Source organism: Malania oleifera, chromosome 10 (genome assembly GCF_029873635.1).
Source record: "Malania oleifera isolate guangnan ecotype guangnan chromosome 10, ASM2987363v1, whole genome shotgun sequence".
Classification (NCBI taxonomy): Eukaryota; Viridiplantae; Streptophyta; class Magnoliopsida; order Santalales; family Ximeniaceae; genus Malania; species Malania oleifera.
The window spans coordinates 63,692,069-63,710,647 of NC_080426.1; the positions used below are offsets into that span (position 1 = coordinate 63,692,069).

The 18,579-nt window shown below is 33.6% G+C and overlaps 1 protein-coding gene across 1 annotated transcript; it reads left to right on the forward strand.

Moving 5' to 3' along the window:
- Nucleotides 1-9,726: 9,726 nt before the first annotated feature.
- On the forward strand, nucleotides 9,727-16,130 carry LOC131165983 (cytochrome b5-like). The gene is made up of 4 exons (XM_058124185.1): nucleotides 9,727-9,879; nucleotides 9,978-10,125; nucleotides 15,401-15,467; nucleotides 15,589-16,130. The coding sequence occupies exons 2-4, from the start codon at nucleotides 10,039-10,041 to the stop codon at nucleotides 15,840-15,842; spliced, it is 408 nt and encodes a 135-aa protein (XP_057980168.1). The 5' UTR covers nucleotides 9,727-9,879; nucleotides 9,978-10,038; the 3' UTR covers nucleotides 15,843-16,130.
- Nucleotides 16,131-18,579: the final 2,449 nt, after the last annotated feature.

The following is an 18,579-nucleotide window of genomic DNA, read 5'->3' on the forward strand; positions in this document are numbered from 1 at the left end:
GGCAAGAAGCATCCTTGTTACTTTCATTCTTGCTACTGGAGCAAAGGTTTCTTCATAATCAACGCCTTCTTCTTGATTGTAACCTTGTGCTACAAGCCTAGCTTTATTTCTTACAACTACTCTAGTTTCATCCTTTTTATTTCTAAACACCCATTTAGTTCCTAAGATTGACTTATCTTTGGGTTTAGGTATAAGTTCCCATACTTAACTTCTTTCAAATTGATTTAGTTCCTCCTGCATAGCTATGATCCAAGAGTCATATTTTAAGGCTTCTTCTACATTCTTGGGTTCATCTTGAGACAAGAAAGCATAATGATTACAAATGTTTTTTAATAAGGCTCTAATGGTTATTCATTTTGATGGTTCTCAAAGAATTTGGTCTTTTGGGTGACTTTTAGCATATCTTCATTCTTTAGGTAGTTCTAGATTTTCAATTGTGTTTTATTTCGAGGCTTCATTATTATTTTCTTCTTTTATTTCAATATCTTCTTCTTTTTGTGAAATATTTTCTTTTTTATCATTCTTAATTTTGTTAACATAATCATTTGATTCATTAAACGTTATGTGTATTGATTCAATAATTTTTAGAGTTCTTTTACTATAAACCCTATAAGCTTTACTATTTGTTGAGTAACCTAAGAAAGTTCCTTTATCAGATTTTGCATCGAATTTTCCTAGATCATCTTTAGTATTAAGGATAAAGCATTTGCAACCGAATACATGAAAGTAAGAAATATTGGGTTTTCTTCCTTTCCATAATTCATATAGCGTTTTGTCTATACTTGATCGTATGGATATTCTATTGACTATGTAATAGGTTGTATTACTGCTTCTACCCAAAAATATTTAGGTAAATCATTTTCGTTTAGCATGGTTCTTGCCATTTCTTGTACGGTTCTATTTTTTCTTTCAACAACTCCGTTTTGTTGTGGAGTCCTAGGTGCAAAAAAATTATGATTTATTCCATATTCATTACAGAATTTTTCAACATTTTTGTTTTTAAATGCCCTACCATGATCACTTCTAAAGTTTGTTATATTATAGCCCTTTTCATTTTGTAATTTCTTACATAATGTGATTAGCTTGTCACAGGCTTCATCTTTGTTTCCTAAGAATAATACCAGAGTGAATCTTGAATAATCATCCACTATTACAAAAGCATATTGTTTACCTCCTACGCTTGAGGTTCTAATTGAACTAAATAAGTCTAGGTGTAGCAATTCTAGGGGTCTTTTTGTAGATATGTATTTTTTCTTTTTGAAACTTGTTTTAACTTGCTTTCCCTTTTGGCATGCATCACATATCTTGTCTTTTATGAATTTTGTATTAGGTAGTCCTTTGACAAGATTTTTCTTTGATAATTTGGATAATAGGTCCATGCTAGCATGTGCCTGTTTAATATGCCATAGCCAACTTATTTCATTCATTGCTGTCAAACAAGTTACGTTCTGATTTACTAAGTTCTCAAAATTTATACAATAAACATTATTTATCCTATGAATCATAAACAAGGTTTCATTGTTCTTAAGATTTTAAATAACTCATTTTTCTTTCTTAAAGGTTATTTCAAACCCTTTGTCACTTAATTGGCTAATGCTTAAAAGGTCGTGTTTCAACCCTTCTACTAAGAGCTCATTGTTAATAGTGAGAGAAGATTCTTTACCTATTTTTCCAATGCCGATAATTTTACTGTTGGCATTGTTACTGAAAGTGACATATCCTCTATTCTTTTGTTTTAGAGAGGTAAACTTGGTCTTATCGTCGATCATGTGCCTTGAACACCCACTATCCAAGTACCACTTATTCGTTGATAGTGTTGCCCTAAAACATACCTACAATGGAGGATTTTTTGTGTTAGTCTTTGGAACCCAAATTCTTTTAATTTTCTTTGTTTTTTCGTTAGTTCCATTATTGACTTTCCATTCTCCTTGCACTTTAACATTCTTTTTAGTGGGCAATTGAACATTACTTGACCTTTAGTTTTGCACATATAGCAAGTGGTGTGTTCATGTTTGTTGTTTGAGGAAGTGCTAGCATAGTGCTTGGCTTCCTTAACGAAGTATCCCATGTATAATTTCTTATTCTTTTAATTTTTCTTACCATTAAAACCTATCCCTTCTTTATTTCCATATAACTTTTGCTGTCCAATCATCTTTTCAAAATTATCTTTACCTTTGGTAAAGTTATATATAATTTTCTCTTTATCCTCTACTAATTTATTAAGTTCATTTACTTCTAAATCCCTTTTATTCAAACTATATTTATGAGTTTTGCCTAATTCTTGAGTTACTTTATTTACTTCCTCTTCTAACTTCTCAATACAAGTGTCTTTTTCTTTTTCAATGATTTTGAATGATTCAAGTTGCTTTAATAGTTCTTTATTTTGATCTTTCAAAGTTATATTTCTTTTGGAAATTTTTATGAATCTCTTGTGCAAAGAAAACAACTCAGCTTGCAATTCCTTATAGGAAGGTATGCTATCACATGACTCATCACACGACTCATTGTAAGATTCTATAAAGGAATAGTAGGAGTTTACCTCTTCTTCATTCGCCATGAAGCATATATTTGTCATCTCTTGTCTTCTTGATTCGTTTTCTGTCTTGCTGAAGCTTGAATCATCCCACGTAACTTTTATAGCTTCCTTCTTTTTCTGCTTGTCTTTCTTGAGCAACGGATAGTTCGGTTTGATATGCCCTGGTTTCTTGCTGTGATAACATATTGGAGGTTCATTCTTACTTTTATTTTCTTTCCTACTTGCCTCTCCTTTTTCAGGTTTCTTTTTATTGAACTTCCTAGGAAATCTTTTATTTCGTCTATAGAACTTACCTAGTCTCTTAGTGATGAATGCTAATTCATCTTGATCTAAGTCACTTGTTTCACTTTCCTCTTCACTAGAGCTGTGGCTAGACGCTTTAAATGCAATGGATCTTTTATGCTTTGGTTAAGGATTCCTTTCTTTTAAGGTCATTTCATAGGTAAGAAGTGAACCTATGAGTTCATCTAAAGAGGTAGTCTTAAGGTTTCTACCTTCAGTGATAGTCGTAGCCTTTTATTCCCATATTGAGGGAAGGCCTCTTAGGATTTTTCTGATCATTTCATAGGTAGTATAATTTTTCCCTGAGGCACTTAAGGAATTTATTATGTAGGTAAATCTGGTGTACATACTTGATATTGTTTCATCAGAATTCATCTTGAATGCTTCATATTCGCTTGTTAACATGCCTATCCTATTTTCTCTAACATCAATAGTTCCTCCATATGTCACTTCTAATTTGTCCCATATTTCTTTAGCCTTCTTGCATGCCTTGACCCTATTAAATTCGTTTGTATCTAAAGCACAGTATAAAGTATTTATAGCGCTTGAATTGATTTGAAGCATTTTATAGTCTGAATCGGTCATATCCTTTTTTTTCTTTTGGAATCTATTTTTCATCTACTATTTTAGTGGGAATAAGGTCTCCATCCATAACTACTTCCCATGCTTTCCAATCCATGTGTTGGAGATAGATTTGCATTCTTTTTTTCCAAAACGTATAATTATGTCCACAAAAAATTGGTGGATAGGTTGAGGATTGGCCTTCACCAAAGGGTGCTACTCCTATATTTGCTATTTGATCTTTTTATAGTTTCTTGTAAGGAATTATTATAACTAGGCTCTGATAACAATTGAAATTGGAATAGCCTCCCAAGAGGGGGGTGAATTGGGTTTAAAAAAAAAAAAATTCCCTTTAGTCTTAGTTCTTTCGAATTATATAACAATCAACACTTAGATACAATCACAATTAACATAGCAAGATCAATTGCTTAATTTATGTAACAATAACCCTGTATATATGTAATTATTTGCTGAACTCATTATAAGCCCTGTTATCACAATTATTCTTCTTCCTAATGTTCAGTTTCTAAATAAACTTTCATATTAATAGGTCAAGGATAATCAACCAACGTAGTCCCTTTTGGTTTCCGCAATCAATGTTGATTTATCCAAAATAAATTACCTTCCGTTCTATTTAACAACCAAACATTTAGAACTAAAACTTAAAGCATCCACACAGATTATATCTTTTGAAAAAAAAATAATAATGAGTAGAATAGAGAAAGAAGAACACAGATATTTTTATGAGGTTTGGCTTCAACACAGCTTACGTCCTCTCCCTTGGCAAAACCACCCAATGATTTACTATTACCTTTCCTTTATTAGCCGGAACAAAACCAGTTACAAGCACTCCTTGGGTAAAGCTAGAGTCGCCTTTCTCCAAACAATATCCCCTTGTTTGGTCCAATGATTCAATACTTGAACCATCAACTAATCCTGTTACAAAAATAGAAAACAAGACGTACAAGAACTTGCTCCTCAAAGAGTTGATTAGTACAAATTTGAAACACTCATGTACTTTAGTAAATTCATAATATGAATTTCATGATGAAACTATTAGAAACTTATCACCATAGATATCTTTCAATGGATGAAAGAATCAACAACTTGATGTACAACTCAGTGAGAAGCTTTCAGCAAAGCTTTTAGAAAATTTTGTGAGTGATGAGAGCAATAGCACACTTTCAGGATTTCAGTAGGCTTTGAGAGAGAATGATAGCTGAATTAATTTCTTGGTATCTAAAACAATGATCCTTGAGGGTATTTATAAAGGTAGAAAGCTTTCTTGCTTGTTCCCTAAGAATACTTAGAGTTTCCAAATATTAAAATTATTTAAGTTTCCAAAAAATTGAACTTCAAAGATTATATCCGTTAGAAAATTGAATCATGTTGTAAGCTAGACATCTGTCCAACTCTGGCAGTTGTCTGTCCATATGATATAATTGAAAAACTCATGGACAGAGAGGTGGCAATCATCTATCCCTTGACTGGTAGTTGTCTGTCACCAAAATATAGTTATAATATTTACACACGGAGAGGTGGCAATCGCCTGTCCTTAAGTGGGTAGTCGTTTATCCATGAACACTTCAAATTTTTCAATAAACATAGAGTGGTGGATAGTCGTTTGGCAGATCACTCACAGACTTCTTACCTGGCACTAGCAGTCGTCGATCAGAACCTTGATAGTCGTTTGTTAGGCTTCTATCTTCAGTTAAGCTTCACTAAATTGGCCAATCGTCTGTCCATTAACAAACAGTCATTTGTCCATGTAGTTTTTCTTCTTTAAGCCCTTTTTGATTTCTCTCTCTTTTATTTGAGTTGGAATATTAACTTGTTTAACTTTTAACAACATGTTCCAAGGCTTAAGTTATGGTCTCTAAGTCTCCTTTTACCTAATGTGCTTCAAAATGAACACTTCATATTTGAATAAACTTGAAGTACTTACAAAGACTTGGACCTAAGCTATTTTGACATTTTCTTGACTTTAAGTTCTCTTAATATTTTTTTCTGAACTTCTAATCTTCCAAACTAATCACTTGCATTTATATAAGGCTTTCATGTTCCTTGATCCTTGTGAGCTTTCAGATATAGTACTTTGAGGTCTAAGCTTTATTTTCTTTGCGCTTTCATGTTGATCTCTTTAATCCCTATGCTCTTATGATCTTCAGACTTTGATCCATGCTTCATGAATGCTTTCAAAATTGATTCCTGAAAAGTACAACACTCAATTGAAGTATGTTAAGTCCTACTTGTTTGTTAGCATCAAAATAGGATATTAAGCCTTATAAGGCCAAAAAAAATCAACATTCATACCATTCCCAAATCAATTTTAATTCATTCACTGCAAATAAAACCAATAGATATGTGCGAGAAATTAAAAAGATAAAGGGAAAGAAGAACACCAATAGTTTTTACTAGGTTTGGTAGCCTACCCACATCCTTGCCTCAAGCAACCTGCTATGAGGATTTCCTTTCCTCTCTTTGTTCAATAGGTGAAGTTCCCTCCCTCTTTTCAGTAGGTATAGACACCTCTTAAGCAAGAACACCAGCTTGTTCGATTTTATCCCCAAATAGAAAGTTAAAAGCAACATAGCAGCAGATTTTCGTCCAAGATAAAATCTCTCTCAAAAGAGCGGATTTGTACAAGTATGAATCACAGATAAACTCTCAACAATAAGATGTAATGAAGCCGAAGAGAAATCTAGGTTTTCTGGACTAAGATATATGAAAACGAAGATCAAATAAATAGAAAATCACTGTTAAAAATATAAATGGCGCACAGCAGCTTTAGAATAATGAAATCAATATGATTTTGTGCGAATAGGAATGATTAAGGTTGCCCTAACACGATTAGGGTTGCCCTTAAAAAGTGGGTTTTGAAATCTAACCATTTGCCCAAAATTTGGAAAGAATATATATTCTAAAAATAGTAAGAAATAGCATTGTTTATAATTTAAACCATGAAACTTCAGTCACCCGAACTTATGCCTTGGTCGCCTGAACCATTTAAGAAATATGAATTTTAAACAAGTAGTAGCCTTTCAGTCACCAGAACTTAACACTGTCTGCTATTTTTCAATGGCAACACCAGTTCGGTCACCTGACCCAAGAGTACGGTCGCCCGAGCTAACTGATTCCAAACCAATTTGTTTAGTTTCTTGCGAAATTCAATGTTTTTTATTTCAAAACTCACTTGTATTCTCTTTGAAAAAATATTTAAACTTTGAAAAGACTTTTTTGAGTTTTATAAATAGGTCTCTAAGTCCATATTATCCTATGAGCTTCATAAACACATTTAACATTGAGAATTACTTACATGAGACTTGTAATACATTAATGTGAATTTAGGTGTAATCCAAAGAGGGGGGGGGGGAGTGAATTGGGTATTTCAAAAATTTCTATGTCATTAAGTTCTAATTTTAAAAAGCACACTACACAAACACAAGTTTTGAGATACACATATTTTAGTATTACACCTAATAGATTCAATCAATGTATAACCCAAACAATCAGAATCACCCAATCAATTTCAAACGCAGCAAATGTGAAATAAATAATCAAATGCAAGTAGAAATAAAAATAGATAAAGGAGAGAGATGCAAACTCAATATTTTTACGAGGTTCGGCCACACCAGGCCTACCTCCTTGCCTTGGGCAAATGGTAGGCTCGCCAAGGTTTGGGTCCTTAACTACCAAAAATATTATTTATCGAACCTAACTAATCTAAAGTTCATTAGAAAGTGGGGAAAGTCAAGTGTTGAACCTTAGGGACTTAAAGCGCAGTTATCAAACCATTTTCAAATTAATCTATTATAGCCTTGTGTTAAAGAGAAGTAAAAGATGACATTTTTCAGGGTATTTTCTATCAACTACTGGAAAGCATGTAAATGAAAGTATATAAATCTAACTTAACTTAACTCCAACAAATCAATGCTTAATCATGAATGACACCTGGGATGTTGTTTGCGTAATCTAAGTTCAGTGAGTTTACTGTATTAAACTAACCGGAACCTAGCTAAACAATCCGAGGAGTCGTTCGATGGCATAGAGTAGCAAGGGTGCACCAACCGTTTGGAGTCCAATCGAGAATCGAAGTATACTCTAACGCAATGATCATGAGAACCTTTGTGTGAGACTATAGCCCAATACGTGTTCCTGACTAAAGCTGCATAAGTGTTTGTCCTGTCAACCAGACATTCATCACAATCAAACGGTAAAGGAAATCATTTAAATGAAAGCGGTAAAGAGAAAGCATGTAAAAAGATCAATCCTTTGTATTCAATACGTCTATCACCAACGCTAGAAAGAACAAAAGAATGATCATGTAATATACACAAATATTACACAAACACTGTCAATTGTCATAGGCCGTTAGACACTTCATGCACACACTGAAACAGAAATTGAAATCTACTCTAACTAATCTACAATGGCTCTCAAAAACATCTTAAGTCTATCACTAACCTGAGAGAGGGCAAAGAGGAACCTAGAGCTCATCTTCAAAGCGATTATTTATAGGCTCGAGGGTTTACAAAGTTTGATTTTCAGTTTAGGAAAGTATGCAGCAAATCGGGCACAAATTTGCTTTGGGGGAAAGGCAGCCCCCAATTGGATAGGGGAAAGGCAACGGTGAGTCAGCTATTGGGGTTGCAAAACAGGCTGAAGGCGTCAAACAATATGTTAGATCGAGATTAAACCGATTTAGATTCGGGTTGACCCATTTATTAGCTGGATGACTACTATATAAATACAAATTTGCCAATTTAATAAACTAGTCATAAGTGAGTTATCCATTTAAAAAATATGATTTATTTTTTAAAAAAATTTCAAATATTTCATATAAAATGACATTTGTGTTTTTTTTTTTTTAAAAAACACCATAGGAAAATCTGAACACAACAACACGAATTATAGTTTATTGAACAAAAATAGAACAACTATTTTTTCACAGATGCATGATCCTTAATATTTAAAAAAAAAATTTTCAATCACTTTATCAAGGTAACTTATATCATCTAAATATATTATACGACCTAGAAATTATAAATAAGAAATTGCTCATCTCAAAAGTATGAACATTTTCTTTTTAAATTCAAGAACATCTTACTCCTTGATCCATTTTATATGAGGACATAAAATGAGACATAAATATATTATACGACCAAGAAATTATAAACTAGAAATTGCCCATCGCAAAAGTATGAACCTTTTTTTTTTCTTAATTCAAGAACCTCTTACTCCTTGATCTATTTTATATCAGTACATAAAATGGGACATTTGTATGCTAACTATTTTATAACTAAATAAGTAAAACGATAATATGTGAAAAAAAATTTGTATCACTTAACTTATTAATGTTGTATTATTTCGTAACAAAAAATTCAAGTTTTCATAGTATTAGTGGTATGCATGAGAGGAGTCTGGAGTTAAGAGTTGCTTGATGCAATCAAACATACTTTCTTAAAATGATATTTTTAAAAATGAAATAGAAAATAAAATATATATAAATATATATATATATGTACATATATAATATAGTCTCCTAAGAATATTTTTTTCTTTAGTTTATGTTAAAGAGACTAAGCAAATATATGCAAAATTTCTATATTAGTATATTTTTTAATGGAAATATTAGTATTACAAAAAATTATCATTATAATCTTGACTTGTGAAACAATATATGATGAATAATAATATTTTGAGTACAAAAATTTATGAGTTAGGAATATGTACCATATCAAATCTATATTCTAAATATTTTAGCCATCATAAATATCAAAAAAGAAAATCCTACTCATAATAATTGTAAATAATATTACTATTACTTTTATTTTTTTTATTTACAATTATATGTTATAATACTTTATTATTTTAAATATGGTAATAATAGTGTGCAATAATGCTATCTTATGGGGTTATTAGTGTTAAACAAAATAACTGTAAGAGTTCGGTCACCAAAATCGAATGCCCATTAGAATGAGATTCCTACGAAAAATATATACCCAAGGATTAGGGAAAGAAAATGAAATACGAAGGAGCACGTATTTGGTTAAAATAAAAAATATATTAAACCAATTAATAAAAATCTGATTTCATGCATCATTAGCATTAGTACAATATCCTATTAATTAGTGGATAAATAAAAGAGCAGTATTTAGAAGATTAAAAAAAAAACATGGACTAGACTTGTTTAAATAAGAAATGGGCTTTGAAAGTTGGTTGGGCTGGGACTCCATTAAAACTGGCCACAAGTGTGGGTAGACGTGTCACGTGGCCTCCCGACATTGTCGTCTCCGCCAGAAAGCCCCTCTCTCTCTCTCTCTCTCTCTCTCTCTCTCTCTGCTTCAGCATATATATACATTATACATATATATAATGCAGAAAAAAATTATAAAAGAAGTATGCATGGGTTTGGACTTTAAACTTTACCAAGGACAGTTAGCTGAGCAAAATAAGAGCGGCAGAAAGCACCCTGCGCTCGCCATCATTTTCCCTCTCGCGTACGAAGATTTCTCCTTCTCTTTGATTTCCTTTCTTGAACAACACTATGATTTTACCTGCATTATGTTTCGAATCTAACTTCTAAATTCTTTATTAGTTGTTGGCATTTCGTTTCTGGGGTCCATTCCGGGTGAAGCACACCATCAAAGCTGCGGAAAATGGCTTCAAACCCGAAGGTCTTTGCGTTTGATGAAGTGGAAAAGCACGATGACAGGAAGGATTGCTGGGTTATAATCCATGGAAAGGTACTCGGTTTATAATGGAACATACGTGCTGTATTTTTTGGAGTATTTCTTTGAATAATGTTTGTGTTGTCTGTTTATATTCACTACTGTTTGGCTGAATAGAAAACGGTTGAAAAAATGTGATATAGCTAAAGTTGGGATGTCTTGATTTATAGAGGCTCTGCTTTTGAAAAAATAAAACACTCAGGCTGTACGTATCAGGGAAAATGGAGTGGTGGTGAACTCTTCTCCCCCACTTTTCCGAACAACCAGATGCACGATTATGGAAAATCTTGTTCATGTTTGGGATAATTTTTTCTGTATTACGTTATGAATTTTTCAGATTTTGTGTTGTGACGGAGCTGAACTGCAGCTGTGGTATAGTGTGGTTTGTCTATTGTAAATGCAAAAGTTGTTTACCGCCACCGGTGAATCTTATAAAAAACAACTAGTTTCTCTTCTTGCTGTGTTGTTCAAGAAAAAAAGGGTTCTTATTTAGAAAAATACCTTCACAGAATAGTTTTTTGAAAGTTGTCAAGGATAGTTTTATTAGTCTTTTCGCATTATTTCTCTTCATGTCTCTGGGATTTGGAAAGGAGAAAAAAGAAAAGTTTTTTTTTTTTTTTTCAAATTTTTGCTCTCCATTTCTTTTCCCTTGAGCCAAACAAACTAAAGTAGAGACACTCATTGTTTTTTATTCTCCCTTTTTCCTTTCATTCCATTTTTCTCCAGCCAAATTGTCCCGACGCCTCTTCTTATTTAGGTAACCCAGGAGGGAAAAAGAAATGAAAGGAATACATCTTATTTAGGAAAGGAGGAGAAAAAATCTCTTTTATATTTTTTATGCCTTTTCTTTGATATGTAATGTTTGAACCCAGATCTCCCTTACCTCACCTCCTCATTACCCACTTAACTCAAGCTTCAGACCCTCGTTTTAAACCTTTACAATTTTATTGATACAAAAAGTGCGTTGATATGAAATTTACAGCTTAGGCCATAAAGTATATAGAATGTTCATTTATTATTTACTTTTTCTTGATTGCAGCATGTATCAATTCTCAACATATTGGATAGGACAAAAGAAACTGATATCTCAGTATACTCTGATGTTTCAAAAATTTTGTAAACCTCCATTGGGATTTGGCAAAAAGATGTGGATGTTCCCTGAAATAGGCCTCCTAAATATTTGATTTTTGGGACACTTATACTCCTTCTTAAGCTCGTTTTTTTGTAAAATATAAGAGAAAGTTTATATCTTTCTATAAAATCTCAGGGAGCTATGTGTCTTTTTACCAAATCTCAAGGGCGTTTTACATTGTGTTGGCAGATTTTTGGTGTATCAATCAGAGATTTCAAATTGAGAAGCAAGATTCCTCATGCACATAGGGATTGTGGCCATGTAATTGTGGTTTTCTTTTGGAGGTGGGTTGATTCTTCCCTGGTGGATGAGGTCTACCTTGTTGTAGAATGTCGCCAACATATGAGGCTTGTGCACCTTTTCCATTAGAGTATCCATTTTCGGGTGAAAGGAAAACCAGGATAACTGTTTTTAACATGTAGCTAGGATTGAGTCATGGCTAGATTAATTTGGCACAAAAAAAAGATGTTCTGCAAGACTTGGGGCATGAAACACAAAATCAGTTGTATATAACTCAAAAAGATATCACAAAAGATACATTGCCTCTTTGCTAAACTCATAAGAGGATGGTATTTAGAATATGTTCAGATAAGGATATTGGGGATGGAATGTATAGGTTGCTGAAATGAGAGACTCCATGGTTTAAAGGATAATTTATCGATATTATTTGAATTTTCCTTGCTTCTTGTGTGGACAGACTAATAGAAGTTACTTCTTTGAGGAGGTTATGAAGATGTTTGGGTTTATCAAAATATAATAAAGCTAAGGTTGAGCATATATATGAGGAGAAGGATGGGAGGAGCCTGGACAGAAAAAAATTTTTTTCCCTGAATATGCAAGCCTTGGATCAACAATAAGGTTACTCCTTTGTGATTGGGATGGTCATGGATTAAAGTAATAAGGAAAACTGTCTCTTTGCATAAAAGCAGGGGTAAAGCTGCATACGATGTGATGACCATCCCCCTACGCTCACACAGTGGGAAGCCTTGCGGCCTGGAGATGCCCTTTATGCCAGACTTAATTATCTGAGAAAACCAGTTTGCCCACTGGAGTGGCTGAGGATGTGAGAGAATTTTCTGTTTAAATCGTACATCCTTGGGAAAAAAGACATACCCATTTCTATGTGAATATACTATCCTAGGAGTTGTAGCTGGAATTTTCCTACTCCCCTTTTGATTGATAGGTTTTCCTTGATTATGGAATGGTATTGTTGTTCAGATTGTTTTGAAAGATCCACTTTTGTAACCACTTAATTTTCTTTTCCCTTGAATTTCTTTAGACAAGCAGGCACCCCAATATCATCATTGGCATGCATCTGTTTGCATGATTCTAATTCAGTCTATGGGATTCAAAGAGGAGGCTGGTTCTGTAAACTTTTCTTGAGTTCCTGTGAACTTTAATATGACTTTATTTCCATAGGGGAGAACTTTTCTACGGAGTAGAGGCTGAGTTAGAATTATAGAGAGAAGCTTTGGAATCTAAAGGCTTTAGGATAAGTAAAAATAAGATAGAATATATGAAATGTATTTTAAGTAATGATAGGAGGAACATTGGAGACAAAGTTAAACTTGATCACGAAGAAATAAATAACACTTGCAGATTTCAATACCTTGGATCTATTATGCAAGTTGAAGGAGAAATTGAAAATGATGTAATGCATAGAGTTAAAGCAAGTTGGGTAAAATGGAGAAGTATTTCAAGTGTACTCTGTGATCATAGAATACCCTTAAAATTGAAAGGGGAGTTTAATAGGACAGCTATAAGACCAACTATGCTATATGGATTGGAATGTTGGGTGAGGAAAAAACATAATATTCAAAAAGTAAAAGTTGCCGAGATGAGAGTGCGTAGATGGATGAGTGGTATAACATTGAAAGATAAATTAAGGAATGAACATATTCGCGGTAGGTTAGGTGTAGCTCTTATAGAAGATAAGATAAGGGAGGGACAACTCAGATGGTATAGACTACATTTGCAACGTAGGCCACATAGTGCACTAGTGAGAAAGAGTAAGTTAATTACCGTGGGGGACAGTAGAAGGGGTAAGGGTAGACCTAAAATAACTTGGGAGGAGATAGTGAGTAAGGATTTAATATCCTTGAATCTGTCAAAAGAAATGATCCATGATCGCATAAATTAGCGGAAAATGATTCATATAGTCGACCCCACCTAGTGGGGCTTAAGGTTTGGTTTTGTTATTGTTGTTGTTGTTGTTATAGGACAGAAAGAGTTTATCTGATTGAGGCAAATATAATGAAATTTGACATGTTATTAACAAATCCTAAGAATTGTTGTTAATAGCATACAAAGCCTAATTCATCTGGAAAACGGAATAAGGTTGGAGAGTATATTGCCTATCAGATATAGTCATCTTTAAACTCAATTGTGCATGATTCCATGTTGTAGCACTAGAAAGCTGAATTGTTTAAGAAGCTTTTTATGTTCTTGGTTATCTTTTAAGAAGAGAAGGATATCATTGATATAAACTGGGGAGTTCTAGATAATGGTGATTTCCTTATATAAGCATAATGGAGTGCTTTTTTTTTTTTTTTTTTTATGTCAAAGGGCATGATCATTCACTGATAATGATGATTTGCTATGTAAAATACGATTTTGGGTTATTTTTTAGATGGATACCTAGTTGCCAAAATCATGTTGTTAGGTCAAACTTGGAGAAGACTTGTATTTAGTAGCGCTACTGGAATAGTAAATGCTTATGTGCGAGAGGAAACCTCATTTGCAAGAGAGCAAGAGGCAAGTAGTTAATAACCCATTTTAATTTTTCGGCAAACTTGTTCTGCTTTTTTATTCACGAAGAAAGCTTCACATGCTCATGGTGTTGAAGTTTCTTTGATAAGCCCTTCATTGTGGAGTTGCATCAGCTCCTTTGTGTCCAATGAATAGTGACACGGATTAATGCCTATTTGGCATATCTTGATTGTATTAACATCTTCACTCTTCTTAAAATACAACCTGGCAAAGAAGTTTGTGTTTAGCCAAAATGGACTAGAACACTTGTTCTTGAACTCATAATGGCAATCATCACATGAGGACTGTATCATTTCTGATTTTACTAACTCGAATGGTTGTGATAGATACAAAGATGGAGCTTGAGATTCAATGTGGAATCATTTTTAAAATTTAGATCTTTTGAACCACTAAGCTTTGCGAGTTTGTGGAATAGGTCAAATTAAATAAGAACTGGCTTGCTTATCTTGTAGACAAAATTTTCTCCATTGCCTGCCTTGTAATTTAGAATTGCGGCTCCTGATCAGCAAGTTTCAAAGAAAGAGTTAATGGGCAAAGTGTAGACTTGAGTTGTTGGACCAGCCTGTGAAAATGAGAACTAGATTTCTAGCATCATGTGCAGCAGTTCGTGTCTGGAGGACTGAGGTTATGTCTTGTCCTCTTTTGTTTACTGCATCGAGCTTCTTTCCTCAAGCTTGAATCTTTTGTACTGGTGTTTCTTTTTTACTTGAACGCTTACATACTGCATGGAGCTTCTTTCCCATAGAGATGATATCATCAATGTTTTTAATTTGGTTGTACATTTTCTCTATGCAATTAGAGGATTCTGGTAGAGTTCTACAAGCCAGCAGGTCTCAATTGCAACTCCTGCATTGTTCATAAGCTTTGATGTCTCATCTCCAAGCAGGTTGGGTAGGGAGATGGGTAGTATGCCCTCCCCTTGTACACGCATGGTTAAAACCCAAGATGAAAACTGCATGGATGGATTTGACTCTGAGTTTTGCATCATTCAATTTTATGTATTTTGCATTCACATGCTTATGGTATGAGATTGCATGTTTGGAGTTGGAAAACATTTTTCAGCATGATCTGGCTAGTGTCAGTCCATGTTAATTGCCACCGTTTCTGTAAAATTTTCTTTTTCCACAGTTTATGTAGTTGTGCCTACTCATATTTTTGGATTCACTGATCAAGATAGACCAGCTCATGCTAATTACTATCAGATTCCGTAAATTTTCCCTTCTACCACCAAAGGAGAGTTTGTGCATGCGAGGAATAGAAAGAAAAGGATTAAAAAATAATATGTAATATGATTTAATAGATTGCAGGTTATTCCTTCTTTTTGTCAGAGAACTTGGTAGCTTAAATTATGTAGATTCTTTAAGTAAGATTTTATTGCCACTGTCTCAGGTCTACGATGTATCCCCCTTCATGAATGATCATCCTGGAGGTGATGAAGTGCTGCTAACAGCCACCGGTGAGTTTCCAAATACAAATCCCTTCACCAACTTGGTCATTATTTTTCATCTTGCCTGCTGAAATACAAGCAGGAACACATGTGAACATATTAGTAGTGAAATGGGCTTGAATTTCCACAGGAAAGGATGCAACAGATGACTTTGAACAAGTTGGGCACAGCAATTCTGCTAGAGAGTTGATGGAGAAGTATTGCATTGGCAACATTGATAGCTCCACAAATCTAGTGAGACGCAAGTACAGGCCACCTCCGCGAATAACTGATGGACGAGCCCGGAGAATACAGGGAGTTGTGATTTTGATACTGAAATTTCTGTTACCCCTTTTGATGTTGGGATTGGCATTTGGTTTGCCACTCTTCGGCAAGAAGGATTAGCTCCCATCCATTTGTCCATGGAGTTTCTGCAGTGATCCAAGTGAGCCCTCTACTGCAACTAAACTGGGTCAACGCATGGTCACTGCCAAGCGGGTGAGGAGAGAATTTCGGTAGTATTAGTATCTTGCAATAATAATTCCTGTTGTGCTGTTTATGAACATCAATCTCAACTTTGCTAGCATGCCCTGGTTTCATACCTAAACAAGTGAGCGCATATTGTACTCATGGGATGTGTGTTCAATGTTTCTTAATTTATTTTTTATAATTAAATAAAATTTATATTTTATATTTCCTTTATCTTTATAAAATAGTAGTTTTCTTTCTTTATTTATTTTTATGTTTATGATGCTCAATTTGTCAAATTATGAATTATTGGAAGAAGTTAGAAAAAATATTTGTTAAAATTTAAAATTATTGGGCTATCCATGTATGCCAAAGGTCTCTAGTTGTGGATTACTTATGAAAAAGTTATAATTTTTTATAATTAGTTATGAAGCATTTAAGAGCTTATTTAGCTGTGGGGAACTTTTTTTTTTTTTTTTTCAATTTTCCAAAGAACTGTGAAGATTTTAGCTTATTTTTTTCAATATTTATATTAAAAATTTAGAAAATCAAGAGTTTATTTAAATGTAAAAAATAATTTTGCATTTTTTATTTTTGAATTTCAAAAATATTTGCAAAGAAAGGCGACTTATTTTCAATTTCAAAAAATCATATTAGGCAACACTTGGAATCATGAATTTTAAGACTTGAATTTGGACTTATTTTGATTTAAAAGAAATTCAATACATTATTTACAAAAATTAAAGTCCATTTGAAAAACTTCGGGATTGTTTATATGAGAACTGCAGACCTACCTTGAAATCAATGATCGAAAACTTGGACAAAGGAAGTTTGAAAACTTTGATAAAACTTGAAGACTTTGAATGAATTTGTTTGAAAGTATGAATTTCTTATAAAAAAAAAATCATAGAACCTTCATGTAAAATATAAGCAAACTCCACCAATTGCACTTTAATAAAAGTAGAGATTCAAAAACGTGAAAAATTTCGGGAAAGAAAAGTATGAAAAAGTGCAAAAAATGTACTCTTAGGATTCGACTATCGACCACTTGTAGAGGAGTAGTCAACCACCTAGTAGCATAATGACTAACTTTTCAAAAATAGGGGGCGGTCGACCACCAAAATGGGTTAGTCGACCGCCTGCAGAACAACAATGAACACACATGCATATTTCAACATGTTTTTTCTTCTAGAATTGAAAATCCTAAGTCTACTAATATGTAACTATCAACATGGAATGACACAAAAAAAATAACAAATCAAATCACACACACAAAAGCCTTCATACATCTTGCATTCAATCATATGCGAAAAATGAATCAAAATTGGGAAGTGATAGAAATTGACCTTGATGAAGAATTTTACTCTATAGATCAAGTGGAGGACCTCTCTATCTTAAATTACTCCCTAAATACCTAAAGCCAAGTGGTACGAAATGAATTTCCCTTTTTTTCTTTCAAGGTAAATACCTAATGCAAAGACCCCTCATCACACTTGAAAACTCCCCTCCTCGTACTTGGACGTGCCAATTTCTCTCCCCCCGCATGGTTCTTTTGTAGACCTCTAATGGAAGGGAAGGAAAATTCTTGAAAGTCGAGGTGTAGCCCCAAGAGGTGGGGTGAATTGGGTTATTAAAATTTTCTTTTAATTATTTTTAAGAACCTCTAACCTCTTATTAATTTAGCAAATACACAGCAAAAGCTTACTTATTTAATCAATCAACAACCACACTTAATCTCAACACAAGTAAACAATAATCAAGCAATTCAATCAAACACAACATACTCAATCAAAAATAAGACGTAGCACTTTTCAACTTTAGCAAGAACTCAAGGTAGAGTTCGTTTGTAACCCTGTTTCTTTCAAGCCCTGTAATGAATGAAATTTTCTTGCTCTCTCTCAACTAAGATTTCTGCAAACGATTAAACAACGTACTCCCTTTTGGGTTTCCGCAAAAATTTAATCAAGCGCACTTTCTTAAGTTAAGAGTCTTCTTAATCTTGGTTTTTGATTTTCAGCAACCTGCACTTAGTATACACACCACACAATATATATATATATGTGTGTGTGTGTGTGTGTGTGTGTGTGTGTGTGTGTGTGTGTGTGTGTGTGTGTGTTGAAAATAAAGAGAAGGGTAAGAGTGAGACCAAGATTTTTATGAGGTTCGGCTTATCCCCAGCCTATGTCCTCGCCTTAGGCCAATACCACCTAATGATTCCACTATACCACTCCTTTCTGGGTAGAGCAAACCTTTACAAATCCCTCTTTAAAGGTAAAGCCCCCTCTCCAAGAGATAGCCCACACTTGGTCCAACGATCCAAACAATCCTTAAATCGTCAACAACTACAAGAAAGACAATAGACAATCTGGTGTACAATGACACTCTCAAAAGAACAGATTAGTACAATTGAAAGTATTATATACTTCAATATAAAATGTCAAAGGAAATAGAATTGAAGCTCAAGAGTGATTTCACCAAATTTCTTCTCTAGATGAGAATCAGCGATTTAGAAGTTTAGAACTTGGAGAAGGATGATTTAGTACTTCAGAATTCTTCAGCAATTCAGATTTGCAAGAGTGAGTAAGAAAGATCTTTGAGAGGGCAAGAGATCTTTCAGCTTTTGAGCAGATTTTTAATTACTTAGTATGGTTTGATTTGATAAAACATGTATTTA